This window comes from Micromys minutus (genome assembly GCF_963924665.1).
Source record: "Micromys minutus genome assembly, chromosome: 13".
Lineage (NCBI taxonomy): Eukaryota > Metazoa > Chordata > Mammalia > Rodentia > Muridae > Micromys > Micromys minutus.
The window spans coordinates 1,724,299-1,746,087 of NC_137982.1; the positions used below are offsets into that span (position 1 = coordinate 1,724,299).

The window sequence follows — 21,789 nt, forward strand, 5'->3', positions numbered from 1 at the left end:
CATGGAACTCTGGGACCACCAAAATACCTTACTATGAATGGGCCACAGCTGGTGAGATGGGTGTGGTAGCACACACCTTTAATCCCAGCACTCAGGAGCTCCGAGTTCCTGGTCAGCTTGGTCTACTAGCAAGCTTCAGGCCTGTCAAGGTTGCACAGGAAGACCCTGTCCCAAGACAGACATATAAAAATAATTTTGAATGAGCAACCCCTAGAAACGTGGAACAAGGGGAGTTGGGCAGGAAAGTTGCTTCCACAGCTTGAGACGCCTGCTCTATTGCCAGAGGCCTGCCGGCATGGGCTGGAGTGAAGTCCTGAGTTAAGGGCCTGTCTGCAGGCATTCAGCAACGTTGTTGAAGAGTCTCTCAGTGTGTTTTGAAAGTACAGGCAGCAGGTAACAGATGGGGTGTTCTCAGCAGCTACATTTGTTTCAGTGACATTCAAAAGTTTGGGAAGGTGAGCAGGTGCAGGCATAGAGGACAGGCTAAGGAGTGGCAGAGGGGGTGGGGCATCCTAAGGATCTCCCTGGCCGCTAGGGGTACTCCTGTCCAACCCTGAGATGGGCTTTTGGGCCAAGAAAGCAGGCTAAGGACAGAAGGGTCAAGTGGTCCCACTGCAGAGCTAGGCCAGGACTGTGAGGGCCAGAATGATGGCCAGTGATGTCCCTAAAAGGGCCAGAGCAGGGGACCAGGACCAGAGTAAGTCAGGGGAGCTGGTCACCGGATGGGCATCTGGGGACAGAAGACAACTTGGCTTTGTCCTATAGTTGGCAGGACAAGACAGACTGTCCCAAAGGACCAAAGGCAGAGCTGGCAGTTGTAGGGACAGAGGCCTCAGTGAAGGAGAGCGCCCAACTGTCTGGAGCCTATAAGTCTCTTGGGGCATTCCTAATGCAAGAGAAGGGAGCCCCAGAGTCAATCGGCGCCTGGGGTCAGGGGACCCTCAGTGTAAAGGACCGAAGAGAGCAGGAGGGGCTAGACATTCTATCCTGTGAGGCTACTTGTGGTACAAGATCTGTGAAGGGCCCCACGCTCCGCCCCTCAGAGAAGTGGCTGGCGAGGCCAAGCTCAAATGAACCAGAGAAAAGGCTCTCCCGAAGCAGGAGGGATGGTGGACGTGGAGGCAGGGGGACCGTGAGAATCAGTGGTAAGAACTCCGGCTGGTTCTACACGTTTCTCAGGTCTCCGGGGACCCACTTCCAGGTCCGGTGGTGTGGGCGCCCCTCCCTACTGCAGGAGAAATTAAACTGGGACTGGTGGCTGCCGAGCCAATCCCGGAGCAGATGGGCCAGTTTCGACCAATAGCCGCCGTGAATACTAATGAAAGCTGACGCGGCGGCGAGCAGAGCTCCATTCAAAAACAGCAGCTATTGTGGCCACGGGGCGCGCGCGTCGCCTTGCAGGTTCTGCCTTCTGGTCTTGAGGGCACCGACGCCGGTGGAAGCTGGGCGCCCATGGCCGTGGCAGCGATGGCCGAGCGTGGCCGCCTATCGCATGCTGCGCCCACGCCCAGCACGGAGGGGCTACCGCGAGCCTTTCTCCAGAGCCTGCGCACCCTCTTCGACATCCTAGACGACCGACAGCGCGGGTACGTGCACTTGCGCGAGATCGAGTCCCGCTGGCAAGGTGCAGACGCACGCGAGCTGCCCTGCGGCGTGCTCGAGGGTTTGCGCCAGGTGGCCCCGGCCAGTGGCTACCTGACATTCGAGCGTTTCGTGGCCGGCTTGCGCACCTCGCTCCTGAACGCCGATGGAGGCCCGCGGGATCCCGCACGGGTCGCGGCTCGGCCTGGGGACCAGTCGTCCCTGCAGCGGCGCCTGATGTTCGCACCGGCTGATGAGCCGCGGACTGTCCTGGAGAGGAAGCCTCTGCCTCCAAGTGCGCGCTCTGCTCCTGCTGGCCCCAGTGGCACCTCCCGGAACCCTGAGCCATTATGTGTTCCGGCGGAGGGGGCGCCCTGTCCCACAGAGCCTGAGAGGCCCTTGAGCAAGGCGCTGGAGCGGATCCCCAGCGCGGATTCAGGTGAGTTTGGGTGGCCCCCAGTCCCACCTCTTAATTCCAGGGACTTGTGCTAGAAACTGGAGACCCGCAAGGTCTTGTCAGAGGGATGGAGAGGAGGACGACTATGGGCAGACCCCAGAGCCTCTTAAGCAAGGTTGGGACCACCTGGATTTGGACAGGGCAGATAAGTGACTCTGATCACGCAGGAGAAGCCCACTCTGTCTCAGACCTAAGCTGGGCACTGGAACCTCTGTGGCGGTGAGAGAAGGCATGCTTCCCTAGACCCGAGAACATCTGGGTCCTCATCCTCATTTCTGCTTGTGCACAGGTTTCTTCTTAAAAAGCGCTTGTTCGCATGTTCTAACCTGTCCTGAAGGTCTTTCTCAGTGTGACACCCTGCAGAGACAGCCCTGCCTGCTTCTCCACCCAGGCATAGGCGCTGAAGAAGGCCGGGTGTGTGTAGGATGCTGAGGTGTGTGTCCCACAGCACCTGCTGTGCTACGCTGCTGCAGATACACCGCCAGACATGGACCTCGGTCTCTGGGGAATCCAGCAGGCCCTTCTTCCTTCCGGTCTAGTTGGCAGGGACAGGAGACTGTTGAATGGCCCCCTGTCTGCCTCGAGAACAGGACCTGCATTATGCCTAGCATGGAGGCAGGTGCTCAGGAACCCAAGGCCCTCTTCCACCCCTGCTTCCCATTCATCCTGTGCAGCGTCCTGTCAGGGCTGCCCACTCTTGGCAGCTGCCAGTCCATTTTAGTACTGGTCACGGCTCTGCCAACCTCACCAGACCTCTCCTACCTCAGCCAAATCCTACCACCTCAAAACAGGGATTTGGCTCCTGTGAATTGAGAAAAACACACGCGCCCACACACACACACACACACACACACACACACACAGAGAGAGAGAGAGAGAGAGAGAGAGAGAGAGAGAGAGAGAGAGAGAGACTGGGCTTTATCTGCAGCTCAAGCCTTGACTCCCTGTTGCTGTGGGAGGGAAGCTTCTGGACATAGCTGGTCATCTCGGCTGTGAGGCTGAAGTCAGCCCTGCGACGGGACTGTGTGTAATGGACAGGCTCAGGGGTTGTCTGTGGTACAGATCTGTTTTCCTTGTGTGACCGAGTCACTTACTCCTCTGAAAACCGTGTGCTCAGGGCCCGTGACTGGGTAATAGCCAGCCATTGGACTTGCTCTGGAAGAGCCACAGAGCCACATTAGCTCCCTGTGAGAGTCCTCCCAACACACGGAGAACCTCAAATTCCCAATCCTATGGTCTGTGCCTCTTTTCTGTGCAGGTCAGGTTCAAGTGTCCCAGGTTCCTTCCCAGAACTCACTGCCAGTAGCTGCTCTGGCCCCACCCTCTGGAGGTAGCATCCTTTGTGGCTCTCACTGCCTGAAACTGCAGGCCACTCAGCACAGCAGGCTGGGACACGAACTCTGGGGCTTGCTTGGAACTAGAGTCTCTGTCACTCACTGCTACGGCTCAGCCTTGGGGGATGATCCTGATGCCAGGGACAGGGTTGGAGGCCCTGAGGGAAGCTGCCTTCCCCACTACCTGCACCCCACTTCTGGTAGGTGGGGAGACCCTCCAGATGCTGTTCTCAGGAGTCCTCTGCACACATATGCACAGCTTGCTTTATAGTGTGATTGATGGCTTCTGGGCAGGAGTTAGGTCTCCAGCACCAGTGGAGAGTAAGTTTTCCTGCTGCAGGTACAGCACCACGGGGCCCTGTGCAGCCGAGAAAGCTGTGTCGAGGGCCAGAGGGTTCTGCCTGTCCACCTGGTTTTGTTTGTTGGTTTGTTTTTCGTGTTGTTGTTTTGGTTTTGTTTCTGAGACAGGGTCTCTGTACATACTTCTGGCTGTCCTGGACATCACTATGTAAACCAGGATGGCCTTGAACTCACAGAGATCTGCCTGTTTCTCCCTCCTGAGTGCTGGGATCAAAGGGCCTATCTATTTCATCTCTTACCGTTCACCCTTTGATACTCTTTGATATTCTTTTTATTAAAACAAAATTTTTATTAATGTATATAAGTACACTGTTGCTGTCTTCAGACACACCAGAAGAGGGCATCAGATCCCATTATAGATGGTTGTGAGCCACCATGTGGTTGCTGGGATTTGAACTCAGGACCTCTGGAAGAGCAGATAGGTATCTGATATGTTTTGTCAGGCACTGGGTGGCTCCCTGTCCTCTCAGGTCAGGTGAGGAAGGCAGGACAGGCAAGAGGAGACCAAGTCCTAGCTAGGCACAAAGTCATCAGATAAAGCAAAAAGCACACTCAGGAGTCAGTACTGACAGGTTCCCAGTACAGGCCTGGTCCCTGTCAGAGGTAGCTGGGGGTTCTGGAAGGGCTGGGAGCTGACATCATGAGGCCATTAGGCTGGTCCAGAGTTAAGCTATGATCCTGACTGTTACAGGTGCAGCAGCCTGCAAGACCACAGACATAGGTGAAGCCCGGCAGACTCCACGGGCCCGAGGCGAGCGTCGACGGCACACCATCACCAACGGTGTGGACTGCAGCCTGGTGAGAGGGGCCAGGACTCGGAGGGAATCGGTGTTGTCCAGAAGGTTGGAAACCAGGGAAAAACCATGAGCCTGGTTACTTGGGGAATCTGTAGGAGAACTGGTCAGCCATCTCTCTCTCTCTCTCTCTTCCTGGGCTTAGGGAAGAAGACAAAGTCAGGCAGAGGGAGAAGAGGCTCCTTAGAGATGCCTGGGGACAGAGTGTGGGACCCTGCTTTGCCTACTGCAAGAGGCTCACCTCTGCAGGCCAGCTCAGTGCACAGATAGCATGAGTATTTCAAGATGGAGTGCTGAGGCTGTTCAGTCACTCCATTGCCCCGGGGAAGCCTCAGCCAAAGAGGAGGAGCTAGGCTAGCTGGTGCTTTCCCTGTGTGCGCTTTGCACACGTGCTGAGGTAACTGTGTCTGTGTGCTGGCCTGCCTGTGCCCGGGTCTCAACGTCCACATGTGCAGCTCCGAGCACACGGATGTGTGCAGGTGTGCATGGTTCCAGTCTGCTCACTGGCACAAGTGCATTCCCATGCGCACTCGTGTGTTGCAGTTGAAGCAGATGAAGGAGTTAGAGCAGGAACAGGAGGTGCTGCTGCAGGGTCTGGAGATGATGGCTCGGGGAAGAGAGTGGTACCAGCAGCAGCTGCAGCGCGTGCAGGAACGTCAGCGCCGCCTGAGCCAGAGCAGAGCTGCCACCGTGAGTGCCGGGCTGCCCCTGAGTGGGCTCCCTCTAGGCTCTGGGGTGAAACTTGAGGGGAATAGGAGTGCCAGGTGCAGGGATTTCCTCATGGCTTGGCATTCCTTGCTTCTCTTCCAGGACCTTGGGGCTGACGGAAGCCCCCGCCCTCTGGGGAGGTTGCTGCCCAAAGTCCAGGAGGTGGCCCGGTGCCTGGGAGAGCTGTTGACTGCAGCCTGCTCTGGGAGAGTGAGTGCTCTGGAGGCTGCCCAGCACCCCTTGTCCTTGTTCTGGACACTGCCTGGAGAGGCCTGGCTGACTCTGTGCTCCCTCAGGCTCCGCCTTCGTCCTCTTTGGGCCCCACCTCACCCTCAACTCCAGTCTGGCAGCAGCAGACCATCCTCATGCTGAAAGAACAGAACCGGCTTCTCACTCAGGTGAGGTGTGGGAAGGTAGGGCTGGGGCTGGCGGCCCAGCGAGCCCTGACCGCCTGTCTGCCCACCTGCCCACCCAGGAGGTGACTGATAAGAGCGAGCGAATCACGAAGCTGGAGCAGGAGAAGTCGGCGCTCATCAAGCAGCTGTTTGAGGCCCGAGCTCTCAGCCAACAGGATTCGGGGCCTCTGGACTCCACGTTCATCTAGCTGGTTGTACCTCCTAGGACTTCAGCTCCATGGCACTGCTGGAGCCTGTCTTCTCACTGAAGATCATCAGAGAGCGGAGACCACAGAGCCCTTGAGGAGGTACCCGCCTCCAGACTTGGGTGCTTCCCACTGTCGGTGGTGGAGGATCAGCCTCATGTGTACGTGATCTCAGGCAGCCCTGACAGAGAAGGGGACATGGTTACAGCTGTCCCGGCCCCTCTTGCAGGGATTCCTGGGATCACTGGTGTTTAGTAAAATGTACTGGTCACACTGGGCTGTATTTCTCATGATGCCCAGCAGGGGCCGCTGGTTGAGCTGGGTTCTCACCCCCTGTCTCACCCTGGTATTATCACTGAGTGAATGAGCAAGTAGATTTTTGTGCTGAGGGTGGGCTAGGAGCCCAGAAACCAAGAGGTTAGGGGTTCCTTCTCTCCACCAGGGGCACTATAGGAAGGCGATTGTAGCTCAGAGGTAGAATGGGGCATGGGAGGAGATGGGACCATCTAATAGAGAGCTCTGTTTCTGCCTGTTGAAGAGCCACAAAGTCAGGGGTTGTGTGTAGCAGAGGCTGAGAAGGGAAATCTGGCTGCAGCTGGACTGGGCTGGTGTGGTTCCTAGAAGTAAGCCAATAGCTCAGTTCACCCACCTTACCAACACTAACCAGGGAAAGACACCGGCGTCGAGGTGGCTCAGGTGGTTCTCCCCAGGGCGGTCCTATCCCCCAAATGTTCGGGCCTCCCAGACAAGTCATGAGGTGCACTGTGGGCAGAATACACCATCTATTATTATTCTTTTATTTATTTATTTTTTAAAAGACAGAGTTTCTCTGTGTAGCCCTGGCTGTAGACCAGGCAGGTCTAGTGCTGGATTAAAGGCATGAGCCACCACACCCCCCAAATCTGCGCCTTTCAGTGTCCTACTGGGCTCAGCAGTGTCATCATTGACTCAACTGTAGCAAATCGATCTGAGCGTGTGGAAAGAAGCTGAGCCTCTGGGAATGACGGTTTCCCCGCCTGTGCGTCCAGTCGGCAGCCGGGGTGGGCACAGATTGGATGAGGAGAATCTATTTAGCCTGGGCTGGTGGAGCCAGGTGCCTGCTAACAAAAGCACGGAGACGTCACAGGTGAGCTCTGTGGCCTGGAGACTCCAGTATGGAACATGAGCCCATGTGTGTGGCCTGCAAAGCAACCTGATCAGGTACAGGCTGATCTAGCACCTGGGCCATCTCCTTCAGGAACTGGAGTGTTTTCTGGGCATGAAGGAAAACTAGTTCTAAAAGGTGGTTGTGTTTTACAAGCTCAGTTTACCCAGGTGAACTTGCCTTAGATGAGTGCCATCTAGAGACAGGTTTCCATGGCAACAGTTTGGATCTGCCTCCTCCCCTGCCCGCCCACCACCCACCCACCTTCCCCAAGATGGCCTCCTTCGAGTTCCTTGTTTTACCCCTGCACCCTTACTTTCCGTGGCTTGGCGCTCCTGTCCCTCAGGGGGACACTTGCCTAGTCTCTAGACTCAGCCTGTGACATTTCAAGAACTGGGGCCTGACTGCCTATTCTATAGACAAAGTCTCAGCAGGGCCTGGGTCATGCCAAACTCTTCAGACGGGCAGCCCACCTCAGAGGCACGGCCTCCTGTTCCTTCTGGCTGCGTCCAAGCTGGTTACTCCATCTACAAAATAGAATCCTTTCTTTACACACCAGACCCTATTTAAATTTACTTGTGTCACATGACATGGTGAAAAGACAAAGGTGGTGACTGAGGTGGCAGAGGGGCAGGAGGGTCTTTGGAGTTCGAGGCCATACTGGTCTACAGAGTGAGTTCCAGGACAGCCAGGACTACACAGAGACTCGAACCCTCACATACAGAACAATGACACCAGTGGCCAGCTGGGTGCGCAGCTTGTCCTCTGAAGCGTCTGTCACACCTTGAAGAGCTGCATTCTCTCATGGAACAACACAGCCTCTGCTCTAGGGTGACATTCCTCAGGAGATAAAACTGAAACACAATGACTCAGATGGAAATTCAGCAAACACAGCCTCAGCCTCGATTGTCCAAGGAGGGTGAAAAACACGCCCATGGTTTCTAAAATACTATCATTTCTTGGAAGTTGGTGGCCTGGAGCCAGACTGCCTGGGAGGCCCTAGAGACCTCAAGGGAGGATTTGTGTTTTTATTTCAGACACAGGGTTTGTGTAATCCTAGTTGTCCTGAAACTCACTCTGTAGACCACCTGCCTCTTTCTCCCAAGTGTATGGCTTATTTAATGTGCGTGAGTGCACTGTTTCAGACTCACCAGAAGAGGGCACCAGATCCCATTACAGATGGTTGTGAGCCACCTGTGGTTGCTGGGAATTGAACACAGGATCTCTGGAAGAGCAGTCAGTGCTCTCAACCACTGAGCCACCTCTCCAGCCCCCAAAGTGTAGGGTTAAAGGTGTGCTCCACCACAATCCAGGGCGTGTTTTAAGTGGTCCTGAGAGGCTGAGGGGCACTGGCAGAGGCCAGTGCAGTTCCTCATGGAGCCACAGCTCCAGTAGTATAGAGTAGGAAAGTCTCTCCTGCAGGCTGGCCTGTATTTTTCCGAGGGGTACTGCGTACTTGACCCTTGGGTGTTAGTCGCACACGTAGATTCCCAGTTGTGACAACCTAAACTGTCTGGAGACATCTTTCACTGTTCTCAGGGGAAACTGCCCTGGTTGAGAGGAACACAGACACAACAAACAGGTTTCAAGCATTTTGTGTAGAGTAAGTTCTGAGGAGATTAACTTCTCTAGGCTTAAAAAAAAAAAAAATCACAGGTCACAGAAGCCAAGAAAAGGCAAGACCTGAGGGGAGACGTTGGGGTGCTAGAGTGTGCAAAGTAAACAGTAGCAGTAGTAAGCAGTCTGCACTGTTTTACAAAAGGCATTACCTTCCAATAGAGTAAAAGGATGTCAAACAATATGAGTCAAGAGAACTAGAAATGAAAAGCACTGCAAGTCTTCCCCAAAAGAACTGAACATCATACAAAACCCTTTATCCCAGCCAGAAAAGAACTGCATTTCTAGACAGGTTAGGAAGCTATCCAAAAAAAAATAGTCCTAAGCAAGGACAGAGAGGGAGGGAGTGTGTGTGTGTGTGTGTGTGTGTGTGTGTGGTACAGGACCCTGACTAATGGGTGAGGCTGGACATCCGGGGACAAACGGGACAGGGAAAGAGAAGGGCAGACAGAGCTGGCGTACAGCTTTCTCGCCCTGTGAGCATGGTGTGGCTGTGAGCAGGCAAGGATAGTTCGGAATGCCGCCCGACGCAAAATTGTGAGTTTACTTTAAGCATAAGGTTTTGGATTTTGTCTGTGGCCGTAGGTCCCTGAGCATTTCCGGTCTCATCTGACGGGATTTCTTCTTCTTGTTCTTGAGCATGAGATTCGTGTGCTATCTTGTAGATGACATCATGTTCTGGTGTCTGAAGGTGAGACTTGTTTAACCGCCTTCAGTTCTGACCATTAAGAACACCAGCAAATTCTGGTAACAGGAGAAAGAAACTCGAGCTTGTTTTTACAAGGTCACAAAAAAGAATGCAATGACCAAAAAGAAATCACCCATCAAAAGCCCACCAGAGTGACAAGAAAACAGAAGAGACTATCCTAAGGAAGAAAGAACTATCTAGAAGGAGAAGGGGCCACTGTGTGTACGGGATGGTGGGGGGTGCTGAGAAAAACTGTCTAATGTCACACTTGTATAAAAATACCATCAAGAAATCCACTATTTGGGCTGGAGAGATTCCTTGCTTATTGAGAACACTGGCTGCTCCGCTAAAGGACATGGGTTCAGTTCCTAGTACCAGCATACCAGCCTAGACATGCATGCAGGAACAACACTAAAACACAGCTAAACTAAATGGCCTAACACGGTGGCACACAACTTTAATTCCTGCCCTTGGGAGGCAGAGGCCAGTCAGAGCTACATAGCTAGATAGACACTGCTCAAAAGCAAGACAAACAAAACCCACTATTTTTAAATAGCAATGTAAAATTAACTTTAAAAAAATCAAAGGCCAAAACAATATAAGTATTCACCTCAAAGTCTGTATCAGGAGATGCTGTCTCTACAGCACAGTTAGACCAAAATATTTTCAAACAAAATTGGAAGTTTACCACCAAAAGGTTATCAGCAATGGGATCTATGGGTGTATCAGAAGATAAAATTCAGGAAAGATTCTTTATTTTTCTTCTTCCCAGTCTTTTCTATATCAACAGGTAGGTTGTCCTAGACGCGCCCCCAAGGTGGGGGTTATATAGCTTCTCTGTATTTTTTTCTTCGCTACTCTGGGTTCTTCTGTCTCCTAGAAGTACAGTATCTTCTCTGGCTCAGCTCAGCTTCTTCTGGCTCACCTTTTCCCATTGTTGCTCTGCTCAGTTCTCCCCTTTTCTCTCCTCTCCCCTCCTCGCCCCCTCCTCTTCCTTTTGTCTGACTCAATCTCTTCCTCAGCTGCCCTCTCTAACCCTGCTCTCGACCCTGGACCCTCTTCCCGTCGCCTGGACCTTACTCCAATCCTACTCCCACCCTAGTCGATCTCAGCCTCTGCTGGCTTTTTTTTTTCCTCTCCCGTTCCCAGAAGTCCCTGAAGGTCATAAGGTCAAGCAGTTTTAACAGCTAAGCATCCCCAAAGAGTCAGTTGACTGGCCACTGGGGAACCTTTAAAGGGCCAGGCATAGAGAATAAATCGGGCTACACCTTTGCCAGGAATCTGATGCTCTATGGATATGTTTGGAAGCCTGCACACAGGACGAGGAGATGGCTCGGTTGGTAAAGTGCATGTTGCACGTTACAAGCACCCACATAAAAAGTTGGGGTGGTGGTGCACGTCTGTAATCCCAGTGCCGGGAGATGGAGACAGGAACATCTTTGGGGCTCAGTAAGTTCTCAGTCAGAAAGAGACACCTAAAGTAAATCTCTGCCCTCCACAGGTACACGTACACATGTGCACCAACATTCACATAAACAGGCACTTATATTCATAGGTGTGCATAAAATATACTCACAGGTGTGCATAGAGTTAAAACAGGGATGTCTCATTGAACACTACCTAACAGCAGCACTCTCTTGTGGGGATGCAAGATGACTAAGGAGCGGCAGGTCTTTAGGGTGTTTACGGTGTTCATAGGCAGGATTCTGTGCCAGTGAAGGCTACATCTCCACAGATGTGGGATGCAGGGTAACAGCTGTCTTAGATGACAGTCTGTAAAACAGCAGATTTCTTTACTCAGGAACAAGGGCTCTGAAATAAACCTCGGGGAGAAGGTAGGGGTTTTTTAGGGAGAGAGTACATTATTGGCTGGGGCTGGGGTGCTGGGAATACTTTATTTGCATGAAGGGGAACTCCAGATGTTTAAATTTGTAATTTGGCCAGGACTTCCTCAAGAAGGTCAGAGGTCATGATGCTACGTTCCCCAGGGTATGCAGGCTGAGAACAGGGAGTAGGGAACCTTACTCTGCTGGTCCCAAAATGAGATTTTCGGGGTTTGGATGATTTTCTGCCTCACACTTGTTCCATTCTTCTCCCTGGTCACACTTGCTACACAAAGTATGTCTGTTAAAACAACTAGGCAAATAACTACATGGCGTATGCTTTCCAAAGGGCAACCTAAGTAAAATGCCGAGTCCCAGGCCTCCTCAGTGTTGGAACTGCAGGCAAGAGATACCCTAATACATGACAGCTAATAAGGAACGAGTCTCTAGGGGGATAACAATTCTGGACCTGGAATGTCCCTTGGGCCACGCAGTGGGTATTGCTGTCCCTCCAAGGAGGATGCACAGACAGATGCTTGAGCTGGGAAAGGAGGGATTCACACAAAAGCACAGACTGTAGCAACCCCAAAATACCCTGGTCACGCGGCAGGCCAGTGAGGAGCAGAGCCGCTGTCGTTCACACGCCATAGCTTTTCAGGAAACCTCCGTGTGCCAGAACCAGTTGCCACCATGGACAATAGTTTGGTAATTGCCTCAAAGACTAAAATTCGGCTCAGTGGTTAAGGGTATTTGCTCTGCAAGCCTGCTGACCCGAATTCTGCTTGCTTCTCACACCGAGCTGCTTCAGTCTCCACCCAGAACCTGTGTAAAGGTGTGAGAGAAGCAAGTTCACAGAGTTGTCCTCTGACCTCCACACATGCACTGTGGCACACGTGTCCCCCATTATATATACATGCAATAATAATAAATAACAATTAAGGAATTTAAATAAACTCACCAAACTCATATTCTATATATGATGGTGTTCATTGTCAACTTGACTATATTAGGGTATCCAGTAATTTGGTCAAATACTGCTTTAATATTCATATCAATTTAATGTTTAAATCAGTGGGCTCTAAGTAAAGCACATTGCCCTCTATCACATGAGTGAGTGTCACCTGTTAAAATGACTGTTTTAAAAGATAAGATTCCCAGATGGGAACAAGGCCTTTGAACTCAAGGTTGCAACATTTATGTCCAACTCTAGACCTGCTCTGCTGAAGTGTCTCTCTACCTTCCTGAGCCTCTGACAAACATTCTCCTCCACACAGTGGTCCAGATTTTCTGGAGAGTTTGTGTGTGTGTGTGTGTGTGTGTGTGTGTGTGTGTGTGTGGATTTTATTTTGTGTTTTGGTTTGGATTGTTTCGAGACTGGGTTTCTCTATGTAGCCCTGGCTGTCCTATAACTTGCTCTGTAGACCACAATGGCCTCGAACTTAGAACCTGCCTCTCCTGCCTCTGGTTTTCTGGGACTAATGGCATTTGCCATCATGCCCTGGTTACCCACAGCCCAATCTTAATTAAAGTTTCTCAATGAAAGTTTCCTCTTCTCAGATGACTATAGTTAGTGTCAAGTTGACCTAAATCCAGTCAGCATAGTACTGGTTAATTTTATATACATTACCTACTTATGTAACAGTCATGAAATATCATGACACAAAGGGAACTGTCAATGGGATAAGGAGTTAAGAGCAGGAAATGGCCTGGGCTTAGCTAGAAAGTTTGGTGAAAGAGGCCTTTTAGCCACGAGGTGCTTGACTGTCACAGTGAAGCCATGTTTGCTCAGGCTGCTCTGTGAGAGTTGTGCACGCATGTGCTACATGTCACAACTGGTGACAAACAAGTTTCTAAGTCTCTTGATCACTCTTGTCCACTAGTTGCATGAGATGCCTGCACCAAGTGAGGCTGTGTAAGGCCAAGAGGCATTGTCTCTGGAACCTTTAATAGCCACTCCTGTTCCCAGAATTCCAAGAGGTAACAGACCATAAAAGGCATAGGGCCCTTTAAATGGCCAGTCACAGCAATGAGTCACTCCAGAAAACCTCTTCCAGGTCAATTCAGTACGTGTTCTTCCCTTACTTGTATCCCAACCTGGCTCTAAAACGCATACTTGGGTACATCTGGATTTAAGTTCTTGAACCTTCTTTCTACCTGCCTTTGAGAGCTGGGGTTCCAGGGGAACTTCTGTCTGCCCTGGAGAGCTGTACACCACCACATCCAACTTTACTTGCCATTTTATCTTGTTTACTTTTCCCTGAGTTGGCTTCACTATGTAGTCCTGGCTGTCCCGGAACTCACTTTGTAGACAAGGCTGGCCTTGAACTCATAGAAAACTGCCTGCTTCTGCTTCCCAAGTGCTGGGATGAAAGGTGTGTTCCACGACCACCTGGGGTATTTGATCATTTTTCTTAAAAAGATTTATTATGTATATAGTCTCTGTCTGCATATATGCTTGCATGCCAGAAGAGGGCATCAGATCTCACTATAGATGGCTGTGAGCCACCATGTGGTTGCTGGGAATTGAACTCAGGACTCTGGAAGAAGCCATCTCTCCAGCCCTGCTCATTTTTAAAAGAAAAAACTTAAATAAAGAATTTGATGCCTTAGTTAGTAATATTGTTACTGTGTTGAAACATAGTGTACGAAAGCAACTTGGGAAGGAAAAGCTTTATCACAGGTATTTCCTTTTCTCTGGAACTCCGGTGGGCATGGGTGTTTCCTCAGAGTTCCCATGACATCCTCAAGAAATTTGGTGCATTGGGCTCCAGTTTCAGGATCACCACGACCTTCATTCAGTGCATCTCGGTCCCAGAGCAAAGTCCCCGCATTGCTGCTGACCTCTACAGGCTCTTTCCCGGAAACTCTTGCACTGAGGCTGTCACATGGAGAGTCTGTCTGTCCCCTGAAGCTTCTGCCCTGCACTGTGTGCTCACAGGAATCCCCAGGGCCTGCATAGCAAGTCCAGCTAAGTCTATCCGAGGGCAGTTTGCCTGCTTCCTGGTTTCCAGTGCAAGGTAAGAAGAGTCCCCAGTCAGAAGCAGTGTGCACACTATGATAAGTCCGTAAGAGGGACACAGTTACTTACAGAGTGTGGGTCCAAGCACACTGCCTCACTAACAGCTCGTACCACCCACATGGTGACTCATAACCAGTTCCTGGAGTTCCAATGTCATCTTCTCAACTCCAAGGGTACAGCACACAGTCAGCACACATAAAAACATGCAGGTGAAATAGTCAAACACATAAAACGGAAGCATTAAGGCTCTGACAAGGTGGCCCTTACAATCATGGTCATTGGGGCACTGCTACATGTGACCCCAGCTGAGGCCAAAGGGTCAGTTGAGGCCAGAAAACTGAGAGTATTCCGGGCATCAATCGAGACTCCCTAACAGTTAGGGATAGATTAATTACATTGAAATCCACTGGGCACGGCTCTGTGACATCCCTGGCTTTTCTATGGCACCAAGAATGGTCTCAGAGGCTTTCTCAAAGATGAAAATAGGTTCAGGCAATGGTGGCACACACCTTTAGTTCCAGTACTTGGAAGGCAGAGGTAAACAGATTTTTGTGAGTTCAAGGCCAGCCTGATTTACAGAACAAATTCCAGGGCAGCCATGGTTACACAGAGAAACACTGTCTTGAAACACAAGACAAAAACAAGCAAAAAAAAAAAAAAAAATGTTCCATACAGTGACTGAATTCTAGGGAGGTCAAATGGAAAATGGAGACTGTGTGGAAGGGCCCTTCACATCCAATTAAACAAGATGTGAGGAAAGCAAAACTTGTTACATGGCAAACCTGTCCCTTAGGAGAAATATACATGGAACTTCAGTGCCGTACCTCAGACACAGAAGATTCAGGACACAGAAACAAATACCTTGAATGTTGGGGTGACAATGACCCAACGCTGAGCCCTGGAAGCAGGACTTGTGTAAGAGATACTATAACCAGGGTGAGCATTCCAGGAATATTGCAGTGACGAACAAGCCGAACACGGGCAGACATCTTTTCCTCTGATTTGGGATATCCTGCTGCAACAAGGCTTCAGAGGAGGACAAACAGCTAGGCTGACCACTGAGAAGCTACCGTCAGACAGGCAGAAGGTAGGTTCCCGATGGGGAGCCCGAGAATGAGCTTCTTTTCACCCCTTTGAGGGTCTTGCTGTGTGGGCCTGTCTCAGAGCTAGTGCTGGAACCCCAGGTGTGTGTCTCCACGCCTGGCTGTAAGCAATATTGCTAAAAGCACCACTGAGCACTGGAAAGCAATCAGGGACTAAGACATTAGGGATAAAGACATCAGCGAGAGAATACCATGGGTGTTCCCAAAGTCATTGTGGTAGATCAAAAGCAGGTAAGTGGTTCTATGATGAGAAATCTCTGAAACACACACTGATAGTGCTACCACCTGTTCAAGTTCCAAAGCTTTGAACTTATAAAGCTTATTCAAGCCAGGTGGTGCCTTTAATCTCAGCACTCTGTGCAGGCAGGCAGATCTCCGAGTTCAAGGCCGACAGGAACTACACAGAGAAACCCTGTCAACAAACAAACCAAAACCTCATCTAACTGAAGAAAATTATGCTGAAACCAATTCAATATGCTCAGAATGTTAACTACCTAAAATCTCTCATACCTCAACTGAAAACACCTTTAGTGTGCACTTGAACATTGTCTTAATTAAGGTTTTACTGCTGAGAACAGATGCTGTGACCAAGGCAAGTCTTATAAAGAAACATTTAACTGGGGCTGGCTTGCAGATTCAGAGGTTCAGTCCAGTATCATCAGCATGGGAGCATGGCAGCGTCCAGGCAGGCATGGTGGAGGAGGAGCTGAGAGTTCTACATCTCCATCTTAAGGCTGCTAGCAGAATACTGGCTTCCAGGCAACTGGGGTGAGGGTCTTAAGTCCACACCCACAGTGACACACTTACTCCAACAAGGCCACACCTCCTAATAGTGCCACTCCCTGGGCCAAGCACATACAGACCATCACACACATTAAAGTGTGATTTGGAAACCATTTCAATAACGTGTGAGGTGAACACTCCTTAGATGTTCTACAAAGTGTGAAATAAAATTATTGTGTTGAAAAAGTAAATGAGAAATTGGGGAGGTGGAGGACTCGGGAGTGGATACTGCCCACATCTGATGACACGACTTCTGATCATCTATGTCACAGCACAAGGCTGGCTCCAGAAAGCTGTTCTGGGGCTGGAGAGGTGGCCCAGTGGTTAGGAGCACTGTGTGCTCTTCCAGAGGTCCTGAGTTCAACTCCCAGCAACCACATGGTGGCTCACAACCATCTGTAATGGGATCCGATGCCCTCTTCTGGTGTGTCTGAAAACAGCTACAGTGTACTTACATATAATAAATTTTAAAATCTTTTAAAAAATTTAAAAAGTCGCCTGAATTTCTACAAACAGTAGAAAAAAATCTTGAGGAACTGAAATTAAAGCTACAACATCAAATCAATGTGCCAGTGGTAAGTCTCAGAAAAGTGCACAGGGTTTTAATTCACTATAATTCTTTCTTATGTGTACTGTGTGTGCACCCGAGTGCACATATGTGAAGTGAATGGTGTATGCAGGAGTCTGCAGAGGTCAGAAGAGGGTTCTGGAACTAGAGTTACAGGCAGCAGGAGCCACGGTGGGGGCTGTAGGAACTGAACTTGGGTCCCCGCACAAGCCATATGTGGGCTTGGGTTTTGTTTGTTTGTTTGGTCAGTTTGGTTTGGTTTTTGAAACAAGGTTTGTCTGTGTAGCCCTGGCTGTCCTGGAACTCACTCTGTAGACCAGGCTGGCCTTGACTTCACAGAGATCCACCTGCCTCTGTCTCCTGAGTGCTGGGATTAAAGGTGTGCGCCACCACCCAGTATGTGTTTTTAACTATTGAGTTGTCTCTTTAGAGTCTATAACAGGGCTTTAGAGAAGTTTTTCTTTTGAATTTAGAATCTGTTTATTTTTATTATGTGTGTCGATGTGTCTGTGTATGGGTTTGGGCCTGTGAGAGGAATGCTTTCAGAGGCCATAAGGGGATATCAGACTCCCCAGAGTTGGAGTGACAGCTGGCTGTAAGCCCCCACCTCCCCAATGGATGATGGGAACTCTGATTGGCTGGAAGAGCAGTACACACTTCTAACCACTGAACCATCACTTCAGCTGCTACCCTCTCCCAGTTTAAAAAAAAAAAAAAAAAAAAAAAAAAAAGAACATAGTAGGCAGTAGGCCTCACTTGTAATTCTAATTGCTCAAGAGGGTGAAGTAAGACTGAGTTAGAGGTTAGTCTTGGCTACACATACGCAAGGCCCTCTCTCAACCAAAGTCACCAATCACATAAAAAATACAAACCAAAAAAGGAAGTAGGGACGGGGCTTCTTCCCAAAAGTCAAGACCTGCCCTGAAGCACTGGGGACAGATTCCATGGGTGAGTGGAAGAGCCCTGGAGACCCCAAAGAGATGTCACATAGGCAGAGATGGAGGATGGGGACAGAGAACTCAGTACACACAGGCCGGGGTGACAGTGATACTGGGACACTTCATTCTTCACACAGGAAAACATGAGCTGGAACTGTTCCCTCCCATCCCCCATACAAGCATTATCCAGATGGATGGGAGGCTTGCTATCAGCCAACCACAGGCCTCCAGGGAATATCCCATGAGCTCACTGTACTTACTCAGACATGAGCCTAACCAAGCAATCCTGGAACAGAGTGCAGATGCCCTGGGAGCTTCAATAACTTGTCACCAACACCTGGTACCCAGGCCACAGAGCAAGAGCCAGCAAGTCAGGAAGGCCAGGACAACCATTCCTAAAAAAAAAGACCGAAGGATAGAAAAAGCCGCAGTGGCTCTGTAAAATCTAGTGACTGCCCACACCAAGTGTGGACTTGCAGTCAGAGTGAGCCAAACAGTGAGCTACACTCAGGCCTGCCAGGGGTTGTAATTGTTCTGAAGCAAAACTCTCTGCATTTAATGAGGTTTGACACAAACCTGTGTTGTGGCCAGCAATTCTGTTCCCAAGATACTGTCCAGACGACAGCCGTAAGCCCATTGTCCATTTTGAATACTCACAGGGCAGAATGTTTAACACTGAGACAGTGAACAACACCTTCAGTGTCCACAGGGCTTCCTCAAGAAACCACAGTGTGAGTGAAAGAAGCCCTCTCAGGACGAGGCCAGTTTGACACAAGCTGTCATCTGAAAGGAGGAGCTGAAGGCAGACAAGACTAAGGTTGGCAGGACGGGACGGCACATCCCACTGTGGATGCTGGGTCTGAAGGCATGGGCTGCCACCACCCTGTTGGTTCAGGAACCTTTAATCCCTGCACTTAGAAGGCAGAGGAAGGTAGATTTCTGTGAATTAGAGGCCAGCCAGGTCTACAGAGCAGGGCTACACAGAGAAACTCTGTTCTCCCATCACCATCACCCCCAAAGAAAACTAAAAAATAACTAACTAACTAAATATACAAATAAAGGAAGGAAGAAAATCAGGAAAACCATCATTATTTAGAGATACATTAGTATTCAGTAAAGAAGAAAAGTGAGGGCCAGGTCAACATCTAAGGAAGGACACTGCCCACGGGGCCACCAAGGATGGGATATCTAACATTCCAGGGCTTTCACACAAGTTCCTACTGTTGTTCATCTTCAGCCCCACCTAACAAGATATAAACTGGCCGAATTTCACAGGTCAGCCGTTTTCCCCTCCCCCGACTCTATGCGAAGTCTGCTCTCTTCAGAATAGGTAGGATATGGACGTGTATTCCCTCCACACACCCACATGAGTGTAAGATCACGCCTGGCTTACTGTGCATCCTAGAACCTATCTTTGCCTTGCACTGGGTCCAGTATTTGCTGACTGGGTGAATGAATTCATAAAGAAAGGAGTCCTTAGTCTAGGGGGATAGCTCGGTCTGTTCAGTGCTTACCAGAAGGATGGGCTGTATGTGATCTCCAGCACCTATAAAACAAAACAACAACAAATGGAGGTGTGCTGCCTATGTTTCTAACCCGGCACTGAGGAGGCGGAGAAGGGTCACTTCCTGTAGCTTGCTGGCCAAGCAGCTTAGACTATTCAGTGTGCTCACATTTCCTCACATATAAATATACAACTTACCCACCCCCCCCCAAAAAAAACCCTTTTTAATGGGAGAGAGGGTATGGGAAAGATTGTTCAATGGTTAGAAGCACTTGCAAAGGACCCAGACTGGCACCCACAGTAGCTAGGAGATCTTCCTGCCCATGCATATGTAACGCTCATATACATAAGAATAGTTATAAATAGTCAAAATGTGTTTGTTAAGCTAGGCATTCATGGCACACACCTTTTGGGAGGCAGAGGCAGGCTGATCTGTGAGTTCAAGGCCAGCCTGGTCTCCACAGAGAACTCCTGTCTTGAAAAAACAAAACAAAAGAACAGCAGTCAAAGGATTTATTTTAGGGGCTGGAGAGATGTCTCAGGTGTTGAAAGCCCTGGCTGCTCTCCCAGAGGACCCAGGTTTCATTCTCAGCACCCATATAGCTCAAAACTGTCTCTAATCCAGTTCCAGGGGACCTGATGCTCTCTTCTGAGTTTCATGAGCATCAGGCACACACACAGTGCACAGACATATGTGCACACTGAATACCCATACACATAAAATAGAGGCACTAGGAGAAATTCTTCTTTTTCTTAAAGATTTATTTATTTCATGTATGTGAGCACACTGTAGCTGTCTTCAGACACACCAGAAGAGGGAATTGGATCCCACTGTACATGGCTGTGAGCCACCATGTGTTTGCTGGGAATTCAACTCAGGACCTCCAGAAGAGCAGTCAGTGCTCTTAACCACTGAGCCATCTCTCCAGCCCTGAGAAATTCTTATTCTATTTAATTTTTTAAAGTTTTAATGTATGTAGTATGTGTGTGTGTTGTCGGTGGCAGGGGTGGGGGGTGGGACTGTGCAAATGTATGCAGATGCCCAGGAAACCCAGAGACATTAGTTCCTTCTACCCCCAAACTGGAGATGTAGGAGATTGTGAACCGCCTAATATAGGTACTGGGGACTGAACTTGGGTCCTCTACTGAAGCAGGATATTCCATTAACCTTTGCTCCAAATCTCTAAAAGAAGGAAGAGCAAGATGAAGAAAGAGAGGAAGGAAGGAAGGAAGAAAGAATAGAAGGAAGGAAGGAAGGAAGAAAGAACAGAAGGAAGGAAAGAAGGAAGGAAGGAAGGAAGGAAGGAAGGAAGGGGGGGCTTGCTGGGGACCTTCTTCACTGAAGCGATTTCAGCTTCTAAACACAGTGAGAAAACTAAGGGGCAGCTAAGGTCTTATAGGTAGGTGTAGCAGGAAGCCCCAAGCGGGCCGAGGGGAAGGAGAGGCTCTGGCTTTAGGCCTCCACATTCCTCTGCCTGAGCCAGAGCCAACACACACACAGAACACATCTGGAGTCCACCCCGCCTAGAGACTGAAGTTGCTGCTCCTCCTTTAGCCCTGACCATCTTCAGTCTTCATCCTGGCTGTTCCCAACTCTCAGCCCCCTACCCTTCTTGGTCGGCTAATCTGGGGGCTTGGCCATAAGAGTCTCCCAAGGGCAGGGGTCAGAGGTCTTGTCCCACCTCTGTCTCATCTTTTCAGGTCCCCAGTTGCCCATCAGGAAGTCCTACTGGGCTTGGAAGAGGGGTGCTGGCTGGCTGGTAGCTCCCCGTGACCACAGCCTTTCATACAGTGTCCCCTCCTTTCCTGGCCTCTGGTGACTCTGGCTCATATGGCCTATCAGGAATGGACAAAAAACCTTGGGGGGGGGGAAGGGATGGGAGAGCTAGCTGGAAACTGGAGCCTTGCCTCTTGTCCACTGGTGACCACACCCAGAGATTCCCTTCTGGAGTCTCACAAGCTGGGCTTTGAAGAGATTGAGCCACCTCCAGGGTTCCTCCCCTCTGGGGTCCTGAGCTGGAAGAAAGGATCCTTTGCTGGGCCTGAAACACCAGACCCTCAGCCAGGGCAGCACTCCCAGTCCTATTGTTCTTGCCTGTTCAGCAGCCAAGGCATTGCCCTGATGCCTGCAGCAAAAGCCATTCTTCAGCTGCAGCAGCCCCGTTCCCTGGTGGTCTCACCACATGGCTCCCTGCTGCCCCATGGATGGGATTCTTTGTGTCACTGGAATTCCCATGTTGTAAGGGCATGAAGTGGCCTGGCTGCTGGCCAGGAAGCCCTGTCTGCCTGCCTGGTCGGTCTAGCTTACTGGGTCAGGAGGAGGGGGAGGGTTAGGCCAGGGCTAGCACTTTCCCAACCCCCAGCCCGTGTCCAGGAACTTCTTGCTGACCAGGGTGCAAGCTTGCTTTGGAGCATTCTCTTCCTGTAGGATGAAATCTGTTATCCTGTAGGATGTAACTTGTCCTCCTGTTCTTCTATAGTTTAGGTCTGTGTGTCTGTCTCCTAAGGCAGAAAATGGAGGGGTGATCAAGGCCTGAGATAAAATTCAGAGACAGAGAACCTCATCTGCCCTCAATGTACTGTTTAGGCTTATGATGGCAGATCATCTTGCCCTTTTCAGTAGAAGATACTCATTAGTCCGGGAAGTCATAGCAGCTTCTAACAACAAGCAGATGCTGAAACCCTGTACCCTTCTGAGCCTCGACCCAAGACCCAGTAGTTGAAACTTAATTATGTTGGCAGAAGAGTCTGACTTGTCTTTCCCTGG

At 50.2% G+C, this 21,789-nt stretch overlaps 1 protein-coding gene across 1 annotated transcript; it reads left to right on the forward strand.

Annotated features, from left to right (window-relative positions):
• Window positions 1–1,452: 1,452 nt before the first annotated feature.
• Window positions 1,453–5,838, forward strand: SAPCD2 (suppressor APC domain containing 2; the record flags this gene model as incomplete). Its single annotated transcript, XM_080928151.1, has 6 exons — window positions 1,453–2,020; window positions 4,424–4,530; window positions 5,070–5,216; window positions 5,337–5,444; window positions 5,531–5,632; window positions 5,710–5,838. 6 exons carry the CDS (start codon window positions 1,453–1,455, stop codon window positions 5,836–5,838), a joined length of 1,161 nt encoding a protein of 386 aa, XP_080784277.1.
• Window positions 5,839–21,789: the final 15,951 nt, after the last annotated feature.